The sequence below is a fragment of the Capra hircus genome, chromosome 28 (genome assembly GCF_001704415.2).
Source record: "Capra hircus breed San Clemente chromosome 28, ASM170441v1, whole genome shotgun sequence".
NCBI lineage: Eukaryota > Metazoa > Chordata > Mammalia > Artiodactyla > Bovidae > Capra > Capra hircus.
The window spans coordinates 41,005,453-41,025,168 of NC_030835.1; the positions used below are offsets into that span (position 1 = coordinate 41,005,453).

At 37.9% G+C, this 19,716-nt stretch overlaps 1 protein-coding gene across 3 annotated transcripts in view; it reads right to left on the reverse strand.

Moving 5' to 3' along the window:
- Window positions 1-19,260, reverse strand: part of TSNAX (translin associated factor X) — a 34,346-nt gene extending 15,086 nt beyond the window's left edge. For 2 of the 3 annotated variants that reach the window (XR_001917436.1, XM_005698977.3), the window contains exons 1-4: window positions 19,114-19,260; window positions 18,573-18,677; window positions 15,436-15,550; window positions 8,269-8,399 (exon numbers count right to left, since the gene is read on the reverse strand). Coding sequence is in view for 2 of the 3 variants with exons in the window: in XM_005698977.3 (XP_005699034.1) it covers window positions 8,269-8,399; window positions 15,436-15,550; window positions 18,573-18,677; window positions 19,114-19,129 (367 nt within the window). In the remaining variant the exon portion in view is untranslated. Of the gene's footprint in view, window positions 1-8,268; window positions 8,400-15,435; window positions 15,551-18,572; window positions 18,678-18,918; window positions 19,063-19,113 lie in introns of those variants that run through there. The other variant, XM_005698978.3, reaches the window with a different exon arrangement.

Here is a 19,716-nt window from a genome sequence, read left to right on the forward strand (position 1 = left end):
GAGGATATCTGAGGTCCAGAAGTCAGACCGGTCTCTTACTAGGTGTATAAACTAAGCAAAGTCTATTAAGTTGCTGCACTTCAATTTCCTCATTTGTAAAATACAAACATCTACCTACATTGTAGGTTTTATATGAAATAATACGTCAGTGTCTGGTACAAGAGCCCTCTGTAACTACTGCATTAAACTGCAGTGGGAATTACTAAAATAAGAATGCTGGGCATTAACTTTTGTTGGAACAGTACTCTGTTGTTGCTGCTACCGTTCAGTCTCTAAGTCGTGTCTGACTCTGTGACCTCGTGGACTGCAGCCCGCCAGGCTCCTCTTTCCTCCACTCTCTCTCAGAGTTTGCTCAAATTCATGTCCACTGAGTCGATGACGCTATCTGACTATTTCATCCTCTACCGTCCCCTCCCCCTTTTTCCTTCAATCTTTCTCAGTATCAGGCTCTTTTGGAGCTTCAGCTTCAGTAGCGAGTGTTCAGGGTAGATTTTCTTTAGGATTGACAGGTTTGATCTTCTTGCTGACAATGGGACTCTCAAGTCCTCTCCAGTACCACAATTCAAAAGCATCAATTCTTTGATGCTCAGCCTTCTTCATGCCCCAGCTCTCATATCCATACATGACTAGCGGAAAAACCATTCCTTTGACTATACGGACCTCCATCAGCAAAGTGATGTCTCCGTTTTTTAATAGGCTGTCTAGGCTTGTCATAGCTATCCTTCCAAGTAGCAAGCGTCTTTTAATTTCCTGGCTGTAGTCACCATCTGCAGTGATTCTGGAGCTCAAGAAAATAAAATCTGTCACTATTCCTACTTCTTCCCTATCTATTTGCCATTAAGTAATGGGACTGGATACCATGATCTTAGCCTTTTGAATGTTGTTTTAAGCCAGCTTTTTCACTCTCTTCTTTCACCTTCATCAAGGGGCTCTTTAGTTCCTTTTCACTCTCTCCCACGTTCTGTCATTAGGGTGGTATCATCTGCATATCTGAGGTTGTTGATATTTCTGCTGGCAATCTTGATTCCAGCTTGCAATTCACCCAGACTGGCATTTCACACGCTGTACTCTGTGCATAGAAGTTAAATAAGCATGGAGACAATATACAGCCTTAATGCACCCCTTTCCCAATTTGGAACCAGTCAGTTGTTCCATGTTCGATTCTCAATGATGCTTCTTAACCCACATACAGGCTGCTCAGTGGACAGGTAAGGTGGTCTGGTACTCTCATTTCTTAATGAATTCTCCACAGTGTGCTGTGATCCACACAGTCAAAGGCTTCAGTCAATGAAGGAGATGTTCTTCTGCAACTCCCTTTTTTTCTCCATGATCCAATGCATGTTGGCAATTTGATCTCTGGTTCCTCTGCCTCTTCAAAAACTCAGCTTGCACATCTGAGGTTCTTGGCTTATGAACTGTTGAAGTCTAGCTTGAAGGATTTTGAGCATAACCTTACTAGCATGTGGAATGAGTGCAACTGTACAGTAGTTTTAACATTCCTTGGCATTGCCCTTCTTTGGGACTGGAATGAAAACTGACCTTTTCCATTCTGTGGCCACTGCTGGGTTTTCCAAATTTGATGATACCTAGAGTGCAGCACTTTAAGGATCATCTTTTAGGATTTAAATAGCTCAGCTAGAATTCCATCACCTCCACTAGGTTTGCTCATGGTAATGCTTCCTAAGGCCCACTTGCCTTCACATACTCCATGATGTCCAGCTCTAGATGAGTGAGCACACATTAGGGTCATTAAGACTTTTTTTGTATAGTTCTGTGTATTCTTGCCATCTCTTCTTAATCTCTTATGCTTTTGTTAGATCCTTACTATTTCTGTCCTTTACCATGCCCATCCTTGCATGAAATATTCCCTTGTTATCTCCAATTTTCTTGAAGAGATCTCTAGTCTTTTCCATTCTACTGTTTTCTTCTATTTCTATGCATTGTTCATTTAAGGCGGCCTTCTTAGGGAGGGGGGTTCAGGAACACGTGTACACCCGAGGCGAATTCATGTTGATGTATGGCAAAACCAATACAATATTGTAAAGTAATTAAAAATAAAATTAAATTAAATTTAAAAAAGAAGGCCTTCTTATCTCTCCATGCTATTCTCTAGAACTTCGCATTCAGTTGGGTGTATTTCTTCCTTTTTCCCTTGCCTTCTGCTTCTCTTCTTTCCTCGGTTATGTGTAAAGCCTCCTCAGACAACCACTTTGCTTTCTCACATTTCTTTCACTTAGGGATGGTTCTGGTCACTGCCTCCTGTACAATGTTATAAACCTCCATCTACAGTTCTTCAGGCACTCTTTGTTTACCAGATCTAATCCCTTAAATCTATTTGTCACCTCCACCGTATAATCATGAGGGAGTTGATTTAAGTCATTCCTGAATGGTCCAGTGGTTTTTCCTACTTTTTTCAATTTAAGCCTGAGTTTTGCAATAAGGAGCTCATAATCTGAGCCACAGTCGGCTCCAAGGCTTGCTTTTGCTGACTATATAAGACAATATTTAAAACTTCCTTAAACAAAGCAATGGTTTTTTTGGTCTTCTTTCCAATAGTTTAGAGGCCATTATTCTTCCAAAATGTCACCCTAGCTCAATGTGCCTGATCATATTAGGAAGTAATAATAAATTACTTTAAGGGACACTATTGTTAGAATAAGGACCTCTCTGACTTGGTGCATGTATGTTCAAACTGAGTAGGAAGTTCTCTCACCCATGCTTCCTACTTAGCATTCCCACCCCAAGGCTTACCAACTGACAGATGTCAAGAGTAACTTGATGAAACAGGATTTCAGAAAAACAGTAAGAATGTTCAGAGATAAAAAGAGAAACTGGGTGAAAAGACCTGCCTACACTTGGGACAGTCTAAGTAGTGTGTATCCAACATTTTCCTCAAAAGAATGGTCACAAACAGTCTCTGTGACCCAGAAAATGCCTATGACAGATTTTCTCACGGTTACAGGATTCACCACGAAAGTTTCTAATATGATATAAACAATTAATTGCAATCAAAGCAGTCACAAAAAATGTACCCTGAATCATCTCATGTTTAAATGCAAATTTAAACTACATATTTTAAATCTGTGTAATTAAAATATTTTATTAAATAAATTTAATAAAATTTATTGATATTTTATTAAGTAAATTTAATAAAATTTATTAATATTTTATTAAAATATTTTATCTATGTAAAACAAAAGGAAGTGAGAGTCTTCAACCAGATACAGGATCTAAGATCATCAAATGAAAGCTGCTGGCTTTGCAGAAAACAATTACAGTGTAAAGTACCAAATACTAACTAGCAAAGTGAGTTAATAGAAAACATTTATCAGGGTAGATAAACAAGTCAGATTCCAATTCCAATACCACCTCTAAGCTCATTTACAAAATGAGGTGGTAGCACAAGATGTCTTCCAACATCTCTTTCAGTTTTAAAATTATTTTCACATCAGGCAAACGAATGCTTTCAAAGCAAATTAAAATACATGCAGAAAAAAACATAAACCTATCAAAATGCATATGCCTGGATTTCCCACTAAACCAAATGGACATCAAATTATTGAACTGGGCAGAGAAAAATTAACTATCCATCAAACATATTTCCCTGCCTTTGGCACAGAGACCACATTTCCCATTCTTCCTTGAAGTTAGGTGTGGACATGTAACTGGCCAATAAAATGTGGGCAGTAGTGATGGATGCCATTTCAAGAGCTGGCCCATAAAAACCTCAGGCATGACTCTGTACTTATCCTTTCCACAACCTGCCAGCTGTATGTTGATATCCTGGCTCATCTTGGAAACCACAAACTGGTAATGTCAGAGCCCCAAGATCCTGGGTCTATGAATGACTAAGTAGGCAGAGCACACTCAAACCACCATCGCAAAGCCTGGACTTCAAATGAGAAAGAAATGATTCCTATTTTGTTAAGCCACCAAAATATCATAAGTTTATTCATTTGTTTCCTATGAATGAATAGGAAGCTTCATTCCCATTAGTTCCGGTAAAGCACCTGAACTAACATCTCTGCGTACAAAATCTCACAAAAAGAAAAATTCAATGTTTAGCTATATCTTTTTCCCTTCACTAAATTCTTCCATTATTTATTCCAAAGGCTTGCAGATCTTTATGTCTTCATGTTCACTTTTTCACTAAGCTGTCTCAACTGTGCTAATATACTGAAATGATATCAAATTTTTCTGTACTGATATGAGCTTTATAATGTCTGTAAAGATTAATATTGATCCTATTTTTGTATTATATCTAAGCAACAGCCCCTGGAAACATGTTTCCTTTTGGAAGCAACAAAAAACAGTCAAACAAAAATCTGCAAAAGCAAATCATTAGATAAAAGATGTGGCTGAACAACAAGAACAAAAAAGCCCTTTTAAAATACTTTTGCTCTTCATTCTGTCAACATTTATCAAACAGCTATTAAGTGTCTAGGATACACCAGTTAACAATAACAAAAAACTTTCTGTAGAGACTTAACAGAAGCCACATTCTAGTAGAGGAAGAGAAACAATAAAGAAACATAATAAATAAGGAGATTAGAGATTATGTCAAAGTTGCTAAGTGCTATGAAGGAAAAAAAGAGCAACACAAGAGTTATAATGTGTTCTGGATTATTTAAGAAAAACCTTCATATTTGGGCAAAGAGAAATTTAAGCAATATAAAGCCTTTAGTTGGGGTAAGGTTCTAAAGTTCAACAGGTAAATTAAATCCACACAATAAGCAAGCAGTGGTACCACTTACTACCTTATAACCTTGAACAAGTTGCCTAACTCTTGCAAGTCTCAATTTCCCCACTTATAAAGTGGTAAAAATATTTATGTCTCAGGGATACTGCAAAGGTCACATAAACATAAATATTTAATATGTAAAGAACAACAGTTTTAAAAAATATCTGTAGCTGGCCCAAAACACTCACTCAACCCATCATTCACATTCTCGGATAAGAGAATTAAAATATTAGTTAGTGTCTGAACTTAAGTTTTCTGCACTAGGATGTCTCAAAATTAAATGACAATTTTCAATATTATCACAATGATATAAATTAAACCAAAACAATATTTTTTTCTTTGAGATGGAGGGCATTTCCCCCAACTGTTAATTTTTCAACAAGAGGAAAAAAAAAAAAACTAAAAATATGATAGGGCACCAAAAAGTTTTAAGTGATTTATTTCAAGTAACTAATTATTTGTCATTTGTTTAACAATCCCTTGGGACAATCTGTAATGTACTCTGATAAGAAATGTGTAGAAAACAGACCTAACTTTTTGTTGTTGTTCAATTATTAGTAGGATACTCAATGTTTGAGCTAACACAAGTATCCCTTAGGGAAATGCTCTGCATGCCATTAGCACTATTCTTAATGAGGAAAAGCACGGAACTCCTTTAGTTCAATGCCAGAATTGTTTTATCTTCAAGTCAAAAGAACAACTATTTGGAGTAACACCAAAACAAGCATTTAACAATTACAAGCAGCAAGCTATTCATAAGCATCACATTGTTACTGCTACTCTAATTATAAATAAACTTATTTTATCAAGTAAAATATCTATGAGCAAATTTTTAAGTCCCAGACGCTTCTCTTGACTGTTTTATTCCTTAACTTTAAGGAAATAAATCTCTATTGCATCAATTTAAAGAACCTCATTTTATTTTAAAGACTTCCTAAATAAAAGTGAGATACAAAGAATCCTCAAATATTTAATTCATGAGTAATCTCAAAACGTACAAATCTAAACAAACGTCTTAAATGGAATATGAACTTAGTCACTCAGTTGTGTCTGAGTCTTTGTGACCCCGTGAACTGTGGCCCACCAGACTCCTCTATCCACGGGATTCTCCAAGAAAGAATACTGGAGGAAGTTGCCATGCCCTCCTCCAGGGAATCTTCCCAACCCAGGGACTGAACCCAGGTCTCCCACATTGTGGGCAGCCACTAGGGAAGCCCTAAATGAAATACAGTGCTTATAAGCACTAGTCCTCATACAATTCATAATCCTATGACTATGATTTAATAATTCATAATCCTCAGTGATAGTGAAGTGGGAATATCTGAAGAAAGATTCCTTCCATCTCACTAATGCCCTAACTAAACTTCTTCCAAGAGTTAGTGCTTCCTTCCTGATTTAAGAAACACTCTACTGATTCAATGAAATGTCCCCTTTGCCTTTCTTCCCCATTCCTCGGTTTTGTTCTAAAAGCCAAGCATGACTTCTTAAGTAACATTCTGTGTGTCACTATCCATATGGTCCTCGCTCTTATTTAAAGCCTTTCCTTATACTTTACTCACTGATAAACAAAGGACCTACCACATAACCTACTGGGCCAAATGAAGCAAATCAACATCTCTAGATTAATTATGCCTCTTTCTGAACTTCACATAAATGGAATTATACAGTTAGATACCCTTTTGTGTCTGCTTATTTTGTCCAACAGAATGAGAAATTCGTATTTGATGCTGCACACCTTTACCCTTTTCTAATGCTACATGGTACTACACTGGACAACTACACCACAATGTACCTACCCACTGACCTGCTGATCTTTTACTTTTGGGATATTATGATTATTGCTGTTCTGAGGTCTCCTGCACATGTTTTTTGGTGATATACTCCTCACTTTTCTCGGGTACGTAGCCACAAGCAATCACATGGTAGATGCAGGTTTTTGGCTAGATGCTGCCAAACTGTTTTTTTTAATGGCATGGTCAGTATTTACAATTTAGTTATGCTGGTGACTGAATGGTACCTCATTTGGTTTCACTCTACACTACTCTAGTGAATAATAATGCTGAGCACTTTTTCATGAATATTCATAGTCATCTGAATATTCTCATTCTGAGGCCCCTATTCAACTTTTTTTGTCCATTTTTAAAATTGACTTCTTATTGATTTGTAGGAATTCTCCACATATTCTATATGAGTTCTCTATCTAAAGTATATATTTAAACATCATCTCTCAGACTTCAATTTGCCTTTTTGCTTCCTTAATGATGTCTTTTGATAAAGACAATTTCTTAACAAAATTCAATTGATCCAATTTTCCTTTAATAGTTAATACTTTCTTCTATCATTTAAAAAATAAATCTTGGTCGTGAAGACATTCTCACATGTTTTCTTCTAGAGGCTTGTTTAATTTTCACTTCACCTTTCTTCCTATCATTACCTTTGATCTTCTCTCCCAATCCTCCCAAATTTGTCATATGCAAGGCTGTGCAGCCTGACAACATAAACGGAATTCATAAAGCCTTTTTAGTTATGTGTGCTATTAATTTAAAATTCAAATAAATCCCTGATAGTAAATAATAAATTATGAGGATGGAAATGTATCTCCTTTCAGAAGATAACATAATGACTCTTCATAAAACTATTCTATCACTTTAGTTTATAATAACGTATCTTCAACTTTAACTGATATATGCAGGCACTTTCTCTTACTAATTATTAAGACATTTCAACAACCACAAGTTGACACTTCTAAAAAATAAGTGCTGAAACGATAAATATTTAGACTAAAACTGAACATATATTGAACAGATACCAAATGAACTCATTTCTTACTACTGAACTGACCTGAGCTCAATGGAATCAGCTCTTTGACAGAAAGCAACTTCCACTTACTTCTATAAATATGAATCAAACTTTGACTTTGTCTTTCTGCAAATTTTAGAGTATGCCTGAATTATACAGTTCTCTCTCCTATCAGTGAATTCACAACAAGAAAAGGACGAAGAGGATCAGATCAAGTACTTTAAATGTTTGTACAACTGATTTATAAATGGTGATAATCACCAAGATCCAATACTCCATGAAACTTTTTAAATGAATATATAAAACCCAGTATTACCCTAGAATTCCCAGTATGCAGTCGCACTATGAGATGTTTTGGTCCATCTGGCTAGGTGATACATCCTCTTTTTATGAACCTACTGTGACTGAAACTTAGAGCCACAAGTGAAATATATACTCAGTGGGGAATGAGATACACCCTGTCTGAATACACTCTACTCAGTCAAGAATAAAGTTTCTCTATTAAGAGTGTCTCCTCAATTACTTTATCAAAATCTATCAATAATTATCACTACACAGGAAAATAAAGCCAAGTAAGAAATTATCTTTATATTACTACTCGGAAGTCCCAATTTTTTAAAGCCAATAATATTTCACTAAGTGTTAATTGTAATTCATGCAATGCATACATAAATCATTTAACATACTATTTTTTTTAAACATTACCACTAAAGTACACCTAGACTCACCTGTAGTAATGGCTCTGTGGAATTGATGCATGTCTTCTACTGAGAGCTCTTGGGCTACCTGCAGTATCTTTTGTCTGACACCATCCAATTTAACTTCTGATTCAGTCAATATTTCTTCCATATCAGGAGCACTACAATCAAGATATTGGGAACTTTTAAAATATCAGCCAGATGTTTTGATAGTGAAAAACTGAAATAAAATACATATCAACTAATGCACAGTTAAATAAATATCCTATGTATCTTGAAACTTCTAACTCAAAAATACAACTATAATTTTATTAAAAATAGGTAAAAAATGGAAAATGCTTTAACGTAATATTCAGTGTAGAAGTGTAAGAAGCTGTATTTATAACATAACCATAACTACAAGAGAAATTATGTTCATAAAAATATGATATATGGATAAAGAAGTTGTGGTACATATATACAGTGGAATATTACTTAGCCATAAGAAGGAATGAAATTAGGTTGTTTGTAGTGATGTGGATGGACCTAGACTCTGTCATACAGAGTGAAGTAAGTCAGAAAGAGAAAAATAAATATTGCATACTAATGCATATATATGGAATCTAGAAAAGTGGTACTGATGAACCTATCTACGGGGCAAGAATAGAGATGCAGATGTAGAGAACAGACTGTGGACACTGCAGGGGAAGGAGATGGTGGGACCAACTGAGAGAGTAGCATTAACATACATACACTCAGTTCAGATCAGTTGCTCAGTCGTGTCCAACTCTTTGGGACCACACAGACTACAGCATGCCAGGCTTCCCTGTCCATCACCAACTCCCGGAGCTTGCTGAAACTCATGCCCATTGAGTTGGTAACCATCTCATCCTCTGTCATCCCGTTCTCCTGCCTTCAATCTTTCCCAACATCACAGTCTTTTCCAATGAGTCAGTTCTTCGCATCAAGTGGCCAGACTATCGGAGCTTCAGCTTCAGCACCACTCCTTCCAATGAGTATTCAGGACTGATCTCCTTTCATGCGTAAAAGAGATAACTAACGGGAAGCTACTATACCGCACAGAGAGCTCAGCTTGGTGCTCTGTGATGACCTAGCCAGGTGGGATGGGGTTGGGAGTGAGGCTCAAGAGTGAGGGGATATATGTAAACTCACAGCTGATTCACGCTATTGTACAGCAGAAACTAAAACAACATTGTGAAGCAGTTATCCTCAACAACAACAAGACATCTAGAGAGGTCTACTTTTAGTCAGATGGAATAACATGAACAGGATTTGTCATCCCACCATAAACAACTAAAGAGAAACAAACATATAAAAAATAAATAAATAGAAAGGTTTTCAGACATTGTGAAACAAGCAGCATAGGACAGCACGCGAGTGAAAAAAAGGACATGTGCCCTGTGACTATTCCTGACTGCCTGAACAGTTTCCAAGTGACAGTGTAGGCATGAGAAACTTATGTGGCCCCCAGGAGTCTTCCGCAGTAGAGGTGGAGGAGATGGGCGTTCACAGTGGTCAAGATGGCTAAAACTTGCAAGGCAAAGAAACAAAGGAGAAAATACATGCAGAGAGTTTCAGAGATCTACAGAGGGGACTACTCATGTCTTCAGTTGAATTTTGATTAGTGCAAACTTGTGAGGCTGAAAAAAGGCCCACTCTAAGTGAACACACAAAATAATCTCAAGAGCCCATACAAGACCAGAAATAGTTGATTCATCACTGGCACACTGACACTACAAAACATATTAAAGGACATTCTTTAGGCAAAACAAAAATGATGCCAGATGAAAACATGGTTCTATTAATAAAGGAATACGGGACACCAGAAATGGTAAATAGATGGGAAAAGGTAACTTTAATTTAAAAAATCATATTGTTTAAAAATAATAATGTATTATGGGGATTAGTACTTTTATTTAAAGTACTAACTTTTAAATTTTAAGTAAAAATAATAATCCCCAAAATAATAATTTTTACTTAAACAATATGACTTTTTAATTAAAAATTTATCTTTTTCCATATATTTACCATTTCTGGTATATTATGGGGATTATAGGCTAAGCCTATATCTTCCCTGGTGGCTCAGAGGTTAAAACATCTGCCTCCAATGCAGGAGACCCGGGTTCAATCCCTGGGTCAGGAATATCCCCTGAAGAAGGGAATGGTAACCCACTCCAGTATTCTTGCCTGGAGAATCTCATGGATGGAGAAGCCTGGTAGCCTACAGTCCACAGGGTCGCAAAGAATCGGACACGACTGAGCAGCTTAACTTACTTATAGGCTAAGCCAGGTGGCACTGTAGTAATGAATCTGCCTGCCAATGCAGGAGTGCAGGTTCCACGCGAGTTGGGAAAATCCCTGAGTAGGAAATGGCAACCTGCTCCAGTATCCTTGCTTGGAAAATTCCATGCACAGAGGAGCCTGGAGGGCTACAGTCCATAGAGCCACAAAGAGTCAGACATGACTGAGTATACACCCATAGGGATTATAAATAAGATAGAAGTAGCATGTATTTCAGAAGTAGTACAAAGGCCAGCCAAGCTTGTAAAAGTGAAATGGAAAAGAAAGAATAGAATTATAGGGTTCATATATTATAGGCAAAGTGATATGCAAGCTGTCCTTACTCTGCACAGTATCATGTTAACTGAAATCTGTGCATATCAACACTGTGACCTCAATTTACAAAGTAACTATTACCACAGAACCATGCAAAGAAAGACAAGATTCTGAAATGCACAAGTTTCAGTTAACATGGTATTGTACAAAGTACGGACAGCAGGCTGTGACAAGTCATATATTACAAACCATAAAACAACCACGACAAAAACAAAAAACAAGTACAGCTAATAAGCCAACAAATAAGATAAAAAATGGAATTATAAAAAATACTCAATCCAAAATAAGGCAAAAAAAAAAAAGGAAAATGGATCACAGGTTGAATTCCAACCATGTCAATAATCACATTAAATGTAAATGGTCTAAACACCTATGTAAAAGGCAGAGATTAGATAAAATTGATAAATGGATTAAAAACCAAAAAAGATAAGAAAGCCTTTTTAAATATATACAGTGTTAAAGTGTTAGCCACTCAATCATGCCTGATTCTGTGACCCCATGGACTGTAGCCACAAGGCTCTTCTGTCCATGGAATTCTCCAAACAAGACTACTGGAGTGGGTTGCCATTCCCTTCTCCAAGGGACCTTCTTGACCTTGGGATTGAACCCAGTCTCCAGCATTGCAGGCAGATTCTTTACTGTCTGAGTCACCAGGGAAGTCCAGACATAAATAGATTAAAAATAAAAGGATGAATAAAGATATACCCTGTTAACACTAATCAAAAGAAAATGAGAGTAGTTATCAATATAATAACAAAACAGATTTCCAAACAAAGAATATTTCCAGGGATATAATCATGATAATAATGGGTCAATTCATCAAGTCAACAGAACAATCCTAAATGTCATTTAATACATCAAATGAAAGAACTTAAATACATCAAGCAAAAACTGATAGAACTGCAAAAAGAAACAGACAAATTCACAATTATAGTCAAGAGATTTCAACATCTCTCAATAACTGACAGAACAAGTATATGTTAATAAAAATCAGAAACGTCATAGATGACTGAACAATATCATCAACCAACTTGACTTGGCTGACACGATAGAACACTACACTCAACAGCAGCAGAGTACATATACTTTTCAAGTGTACAAGGTCCAGAGAGACCACATTCTGGGTCAAAACCAAGTTTCAGTAAATTTAAAAGAATTCAAATCATAAAAAACATGCTTGGAAAATTCCCAAGTATTTGGAAACAAAACAACATCTAAATAACCCAAGATGAAATCAAAGATGAAAATGAAAATTAGCAAGTATTTTGAACTGAATGAAAATGAAAAACAAAATATCAAAATTTGTGGAATGTGGCTAAAATGTACTTAGAGGTGTAAAAGGGAAACAAATAGCACTGTATTAGAAAAGAAGAAATGATCTCAGTTTCTTCTTTGATCCCAGCTTCCACCTTAAGAAATTCTTCAGAAAAAGAACAAATGAATCCAAAGGAAACAGAAAGAAGGAAATAGCAGAAATCAATGTCAGAAAACCATACAGAATATCAATGAAATCAACAGTAGTCCTTTAAGATCAATAAAATTGATAAACCTCTAGCCAAACAGATCAAGAGAAAGAAAGGATACGAATTACCAACTTCAGGAATGAGAGAGAGGACATTACAACAGATTCTATAGAAATAAAAGAACATTATGAAACAAAATAGATAAATTTTTTAAAAGATCAAACTACCAAAGCTCACTGGTAAAGAGATATTACCCTTATCTACTTATTTTAACCTTTATCTATTAAAGAAAATGAAAGTATAGTTAAAATATGAAAAGTGCTCATTAAGAGTAGTTATCTTTATGTACTCTGATTTCTTTCATTAAGTGTTTTACTTTCTCTAGTTTATAATTTTTCTGAAGTTTACTATTAGTTTACTGATCAAAAAACATTAGGGACAATATGGAAACAATTAGGATAAAAAAAGCATAACATATGAAATCTGCTTACTGATAATGGCTGTCAGTGTATTTCATTCACTGACTTCTTTTACTCAGTACCTTAACGTCTCTGTCATTTTCAATATTTCTAAAGATTATTATTTTCTAAGTTTACTATAATGAATATTTATTATTTTTTGGTAGACAACCATAAGATGATGTTACACAGTAACATGGTTTTCTCCAAAATATGAAATTCTCCTGTTGCAGTTTTACTATTTCTTTAAACTGCTCAATATTGACAATTGTTTTAGAACTGAAATTTCTATTGAAAAAGGTGTTCATAATTTACCAGATCAGTGTTGCTTTTTTTCATAATACAAGCTCAAGTGTGTATAAGCTACCTGAAAACTGGTTCAAAAAACAAGCAAAAAACTAATTTTAGAACCAAGTATAAAAAAGAAAATGTTAATAGCGCCACATTCCACTAATCCACATATGACAAATTGTTTCCACTTAATGGAATAAAAATTAAAGTATTTCAGAGTTACCTTAAAAGCTGTGCATGAATAGAATACTTCAATACTACTTTAATAATAAAAAGCTCAAAAATTACACTTGGACTTGCTTAAATACTTTGTCAGACACACAGTGGGGAGCCAATCCTCACTAGCTGCTGGAGGCATTTGGAATTGCCAATGTAACAAAAATCTCTCTTTGTGAGCTACAGGGTGGATGATTTCTACCTCAATGCAGAACAGAAAAGCAAAGAAAGCTAGTCAAATACAAAACAAAGATGAGAAAATGGAAATACCCAGCTGCATTCATAAAATATTCTACTTCCCTCCTCTTAATCTAGGCTAGTTTAAGTTCGCTTTTTTTATTTGCAACAAAGAAATCTATCAAATACACAGAGCTCCCTAGAAAAACAGTAAAGACCTACAGAAAGAATGTTACAGAGCTGAAGGTGGGGGAACTTGCAAAGAATTAAGCTTCCTTGGTGGCTTAGACGGTAAAGAATCTGCCTGCAATGCAGGAGACCAGGGTTTGATCCCTGAGTCGGAAAGATCCCCTGGAAGAGGACTCGGCAACCCACTCCAGTATTCTTGACTGGGGAGCCTGGTGGGTTTAAGTCCATGGGGTCGCAAAGAGCCAAACAGGACTGAGCAATTAATACTTTCATCTAGAAAAACAGTCAAGTCATAGTTTAAGAATATCACAGAGCTGAAGGTGGAAGAACTTCAGAATTCCCCCAAAGAATTAAACAGTCAACACTATCACATGCTGCAGAAATGTAAATAAGAAAACAGTAGAAGAGTATATACTAGATTTATCAATATAAGTGAACAAAGGCAATTTCAATTTCAATTCGGTGAGGCAGAAAGCCCAATGTCCAATGAACTGAAAAATGAATGGGGAGATAAGTAGAATGCAGTGTTTACCTAATACTAAAATTGTTGCACATATCATCCAAGAAAAGCTTTAATGTTAATAGGCTCTAATAAATGATTAAAGTTTAAATATGTAGGAAAAGGAGTACGTCAAGGCTGTATATTGTCACCCTGCTTATTTAACTTATATGAAGAGTACATCATGAGAAACGCTGGGCTGGAAGAAATGCAAGCTGGAATCAAGATTGCCGGGAGAAATATCAATCACCTCAGATATGCAGATGACACCATCCTTATGGCAGAAAGTGAAGAGGAACTAAAAAGCCTCTTGATGAAAGTGAAAATGGAGAGTGAGAAAGTTGGCTTAAAGCTCAACATTCAGAAAATGAAGATCATGGCATCTGGTCCCATCACTTCATGGCAAACAGATGGGGAAACAGTGGAAACAGTGTCAGACTTTATTTTTTGGGGCTCCGAAATCACTGCAGATGGTGACTGCAGCCATGAAACTAAAAGATGCTTACTCCTTGGAAGATGAGTTATGACCAACCTAGATATAGTATATTCAAAAGCAGAGACATTACTTTGCCAACTAAGTTCCATCTAGTCAAGGCTATGGTTTTTCCAGCGGTCATGTATGGATGTGAGAGTTGGACTGTGAAGAAGGCTGAGCACCAAAGAATTGATGGTTTTAAACTGTGGTGTTGGAGAAGACTCTTTGAGAGTCCCTTGGACTGCAAGGAGATCCAACCAGTCCATTCTGAAGGAGATTAGCCCTGGGATTTCTTTGGAAGGAATGATGCTAAAGCTGAAACTCCAGTACTTTGGCCACCTCATGGGAAGAGTTGACTCACTGGAAAAAGAGTCTGATGCTGGGAGGGATTGGGGGCAGGAAGAGAAGGGGACGACAGAGGATGAGATGGCTGGATGGCATCACTGACTTGATGGACGTGAGTCTGAGAAAACTCCGGGAGTTGGTGATGGACAGGGAGGCCTGGCGTGCTGCTATTCACAGGGTCGCAAAGAGTCGGACACGACTGAGTGACTGAACTGAACTGATGTTCATAAACAATAGTTCTATCTCTGTGAATGATCTTAACAAGACACAAATCCTTAGCTGTTCTGAAAATAAGAAAATTTCCTATTTTTTAAAAAAATGTTTATTGTTAAAATAAAATCTACCTGCTAATAACAGACTCTTGATCCTGGTGTTTAAAAAAAGTCAGCTAGTTACTGCCCACTGACTTAATATAAAATACATACCAACCTGTATCCAACTGTAACAAATGTAAAGATACTTACTTACCTTGTAATTCTGTGGAGGAGAAAAATCGTCCTTTTGCTTTCAACAGTTATATCTCGACTCAGTTTCACAAGTCTCTCGTATTTGTCATGTCTTGCATCAAGTTCCTGCTGAAATGCTAAAAACACATTATTATGACCATAAGCATGCTTGCTCTACATTTGAAAGTATAATGAAACAATATTGTCAGTATATAGGAGAAATCAACTTATTTACTTTTAAAATACCTGGAAATCAAAAACTCTGCTACTAACCAAGATATTCTGAATTTCTTTAAATACAGGTATGCCTTAACTAGATTTTACCACCCAGAGCCTCCAATGAGATGTATATATTGTAACAAATTATCTGTTCTAATACAGAGATTGTTATCACAAAATTACCACATATAACTACTTATAAAAATTACTTTCAACTACTTCACTAAATTATGTAAAGTTATTTTTAATTACCTTACCATGCACAACGTAAATATCCACAAAAAATAAACCAGAATTTTCAAATTATGCTTTAAACCTTAATAACATCAACTTTCTGAATTCTCAAGCCCTAGGTGTTGAAATACCCATAAAGCACTTACTTACTTAATAACCACTCTATTTTAGAAGAATTATCATTCCAAAGAACTAGCAAGTTGCCTGGCAGTCCACAGTCATACTTTGAACTTGAATACAAAAGTGTATTCAGAACTTGAATACTAACCAAATTAGCAGCTAACAAAGGCCTAAATACATCCGGTCTTTTATTACTGAGATAATAATTAGGCTAGGATTTTGCCTAACATTTGAAGACAATCAAATGCATTCACATTTTGACTATATAAATCACCACTGTGAATTAGATACTATGAATAAAAAGTTAAATAAGGCAGTTTCTATCCTCAAGCTCAGTCCAGTATGAGACAGATGCAAAGAATTGAATGTGATCATGTTATAATAAATATATACAAAAGGCTCAGTAAAGCAGGAATTATGTTTTTCTTGTTCACTATCAACATATGCGAAAACACAGTATTAGCAGTGTTCAGTCACTCAGTCCTGACTCTTTGAGACCCCACAGACTGTAGCCCCACAGGATCTTCTGTCCATGGGATTTTACAGGAAAGAACACCTGAGCAGGTTGCCATTTCCTACTCCAGGGAATCTTCCCAACTCAGGGATCAAACCTATGTCTCTTGTATCTCCTGCATAGGCTGGCAGATTCTTTACCACTAGCACCACCTGGGAAGCCCTTGCTAGAACACAGATGTTCAATAAATACGTCTTGACTAAATGGATGGATGTTCAATGAAGGCAATGTCTGTCACCAAATTTGCTTGGGAGGAAAATCAGAAAAAGATCAGAAAAGTAGGAAGAAGCTACTTGGAATGGGTCTTTAAAAAAATTACAGAGCATCAGTGGGGCAATGGCACATCAAGCTAGAAGCTGCTGCTGCTGCTGCTGCTGCTAAGCCGCTTCAGTCGTGTCCAACTCTGTGCGACCCCATAGACAGCAGCCCACCAGGCTCCCCCGTCCCTGGGATCCTCCAGGCAAGAACACTGGAATGGGTTGCCATTTCATTCTCCAATGCACGAAAGTGAAAAGTTAAAGTGAAGTCACTCAGTGGTATCCGACTCCTAGCGACCCCATGGACTGCAGCCTACCAGGCTCCTGTGTCCATGGGATTTGCCAGGCAAGAGTACTAGAGTGGGGTGCCATTGCCTTCTCCAAGCTAGAAGCTATTCCAGGCCTAAAGAGCAGTATCTCAGTGGGGCAATGGGGCACCAAGGTAGAAGCTATTCCAGGCCTAATGAGCTACGAAGACAAAGGAAGGAAGAAACATAAGACAGCAAAACATGCTTGGAAACAAGCAATGGAGTGCGTGAGCCCGTAACAACAGGGAGCACTTGACCCAGTGCAGCTTCTCCACTGCGCATATAGCTCTATCAATACGCTCTTTCCTCAGTCACAAGTAGTTGTCTTACACCACTGAAGATCACAGTTATGCGCTGTGACAATCTTTGAACATGTCCACAATTTACTTAATACTCCTCCTCTCAAAACGTGGCACTAAATTCCCTTTCTCTCAAACATGAGGCTGAGTTTTAAACTGCCTCATTTCTAACTAATAAACTATAGCAAAAGTGACATGTATGATATCCAAGATTAGGACATAAGAGAACTGTGGTCTTCTCCCTCCCTCTATCTGGGGAAGCCAAATGCTGTAACACAAGTTCACTCAGGTAGTACTATGGAGGGGTCCACATGGGGGCACACAGAGCTGACTGCTAGCAGAAGGCCTAAGTGACTGATAGTTGTGGATCCTCCAACTCAATTCAAGGTGACTCCAAGTTATCTGAACCAACAGCTAAGCCTGTCTTGGATTCCTGAACTACAGAAACTATAAAGAATAGGATGCTGGGGGAATTCTGTGCTGGTCCAGTGGCTAGGTCTCTGCAATTTCACTGCAGAGGAGCATGGATTCAATCCCAGGTAGGGGAACTAAGATCTTGCCTGCCACACATTGTGTACAAAAAAAATAGGATGCTGGACAGAAGACAAGAGTTACATGAATTTTGTTTTATACTTTGTTTTGCAAAGAGGAATTTTCCCAAGTTAATATACTGAGAAAAGAGAATCTGGGACTAAACATATCCATATAATTTACATGCACTTGAGTGCCCACTCTCTGCAAAAAGATATAGTGAAAACAAAAATACAGCATTTCCCTCCTGGTTCAGTGGTTGAGACTTCACCATTCAATGAAGAGGGTGTGAGGTCGATGCCTGGTCAGGGATCCCACATGCCTCATGGTCAAAAAATCAAAACATAAAATAGAAGCAGTTATTATAACAAATTCAATAAAAACTTTTTAAATGTTCCACATAAAAAAAATATATTAAAAAAAAAAAAACATAAAAGTCTCCAAAAGCCTAGCGGAGAAAACAAAACCAATACACGTTTAAAATTATCCGTACATATATAGCTGATATGTATACTTGTGTATCAGGTGCACAGTAATTTCCAGTTATGTGGCAGGTCTGATGTTAATTAATGTTTACCTGTGAAACTTAAAAGGGGAAAATAAAGTCAAGACTTTTGTAATCTCAATTTTCATGACAGACCGAGCACCACTGGAAAACCTCCAGATAGAGAACTTACATTTGAAGGCCAACATCACAGGTGAAGATGAATTAACATCCTTCCCTTCTCTTCTCTGGTTATGTGGGAAATTGTCATGCTTCCTTTTCCTGAACCCTCCTGATCCTTACATAGAGAAGGAAAAAAAGGTTGGACAGGGCTCTCCCATCGCCAGGACTTGACAACACATAACAGAGGTAAACCCCTTTCTTCCTTAAAACCAGACCTCCCCTGGGCCTCATCGCAGAGACTTTCTCAGCAAACGGACAAAAAGCAGCACTACCTTCCCCCACCACCTCCCAAACCTTAAGCTCATCCAAACCTCCCACAGTGGGTTCCCTGATCTGGAACAAGGTGGGGCAATTACCGAACTAAGATAAAAATGCCTCGAGGATTAAGGAAAAGAGGTAAATAGGGCCAATGTGGCCGGGGAAATCACCAGGGCCGCCGCCCCCCGAGTCTGCGCGGGGAAAAAGCATCTTTCAAGGGTGGGAAGTGGAAAATGCGACAAAAAGGCTGGATTAAATAAGTAAATCACGCCCAAAGCTTTTGAGGATGCCACCTTCTTTGCTGCTCATGTCGTCACGGCCTACGGCGAGAAGAGAGGAGACTAAGCGCCTCGGGGCGAGCAAGGTACGCGCGGCGGCGGCCGAAGAGCCCTCAGCGGCGCCCTGTACAGCCGGCCGACGTCAGCGTACTAGCCGGAAGCGCGCACCAGCAACCACTCAGGTTTCTCTCTCCGCCTGAGCACACTTCCGGCCGCGTCCTCGCCCCGCCTCCGCTGGCTCTGCCCCGCGCTTGGCCGAGGACCTCGCGCCCGGGCTCTGTTGTCGCAGCTGTCCTCTGTTGTGCCTGAAAACAGAAGCGACCTTACACGCTTTTCCGTATTAGCTGTTCATAAAAAAGACGACCGCATCCCTCTGAGAGTGAGAACAGTGTGAAGGCTGGAGAGCGGCGGAAGATGTATCCTTTTTTTCTTTTTCTCAAGGCGCCTGTGGAACACCCTCGCGTGCGCCCCCCGCATGGGCCCCTGGCCCCCGCGCGGTGCATAGTGGGGGTTGTAGTTCGCCGCTGAAGGCGGCCCTGCGACGCCGGGGAACCTGCGGGTGAGAAAGGGAGCGTCCACGCGTCTCCTGTGCGATGGTTTTCTTGTTATCGAGGCTGA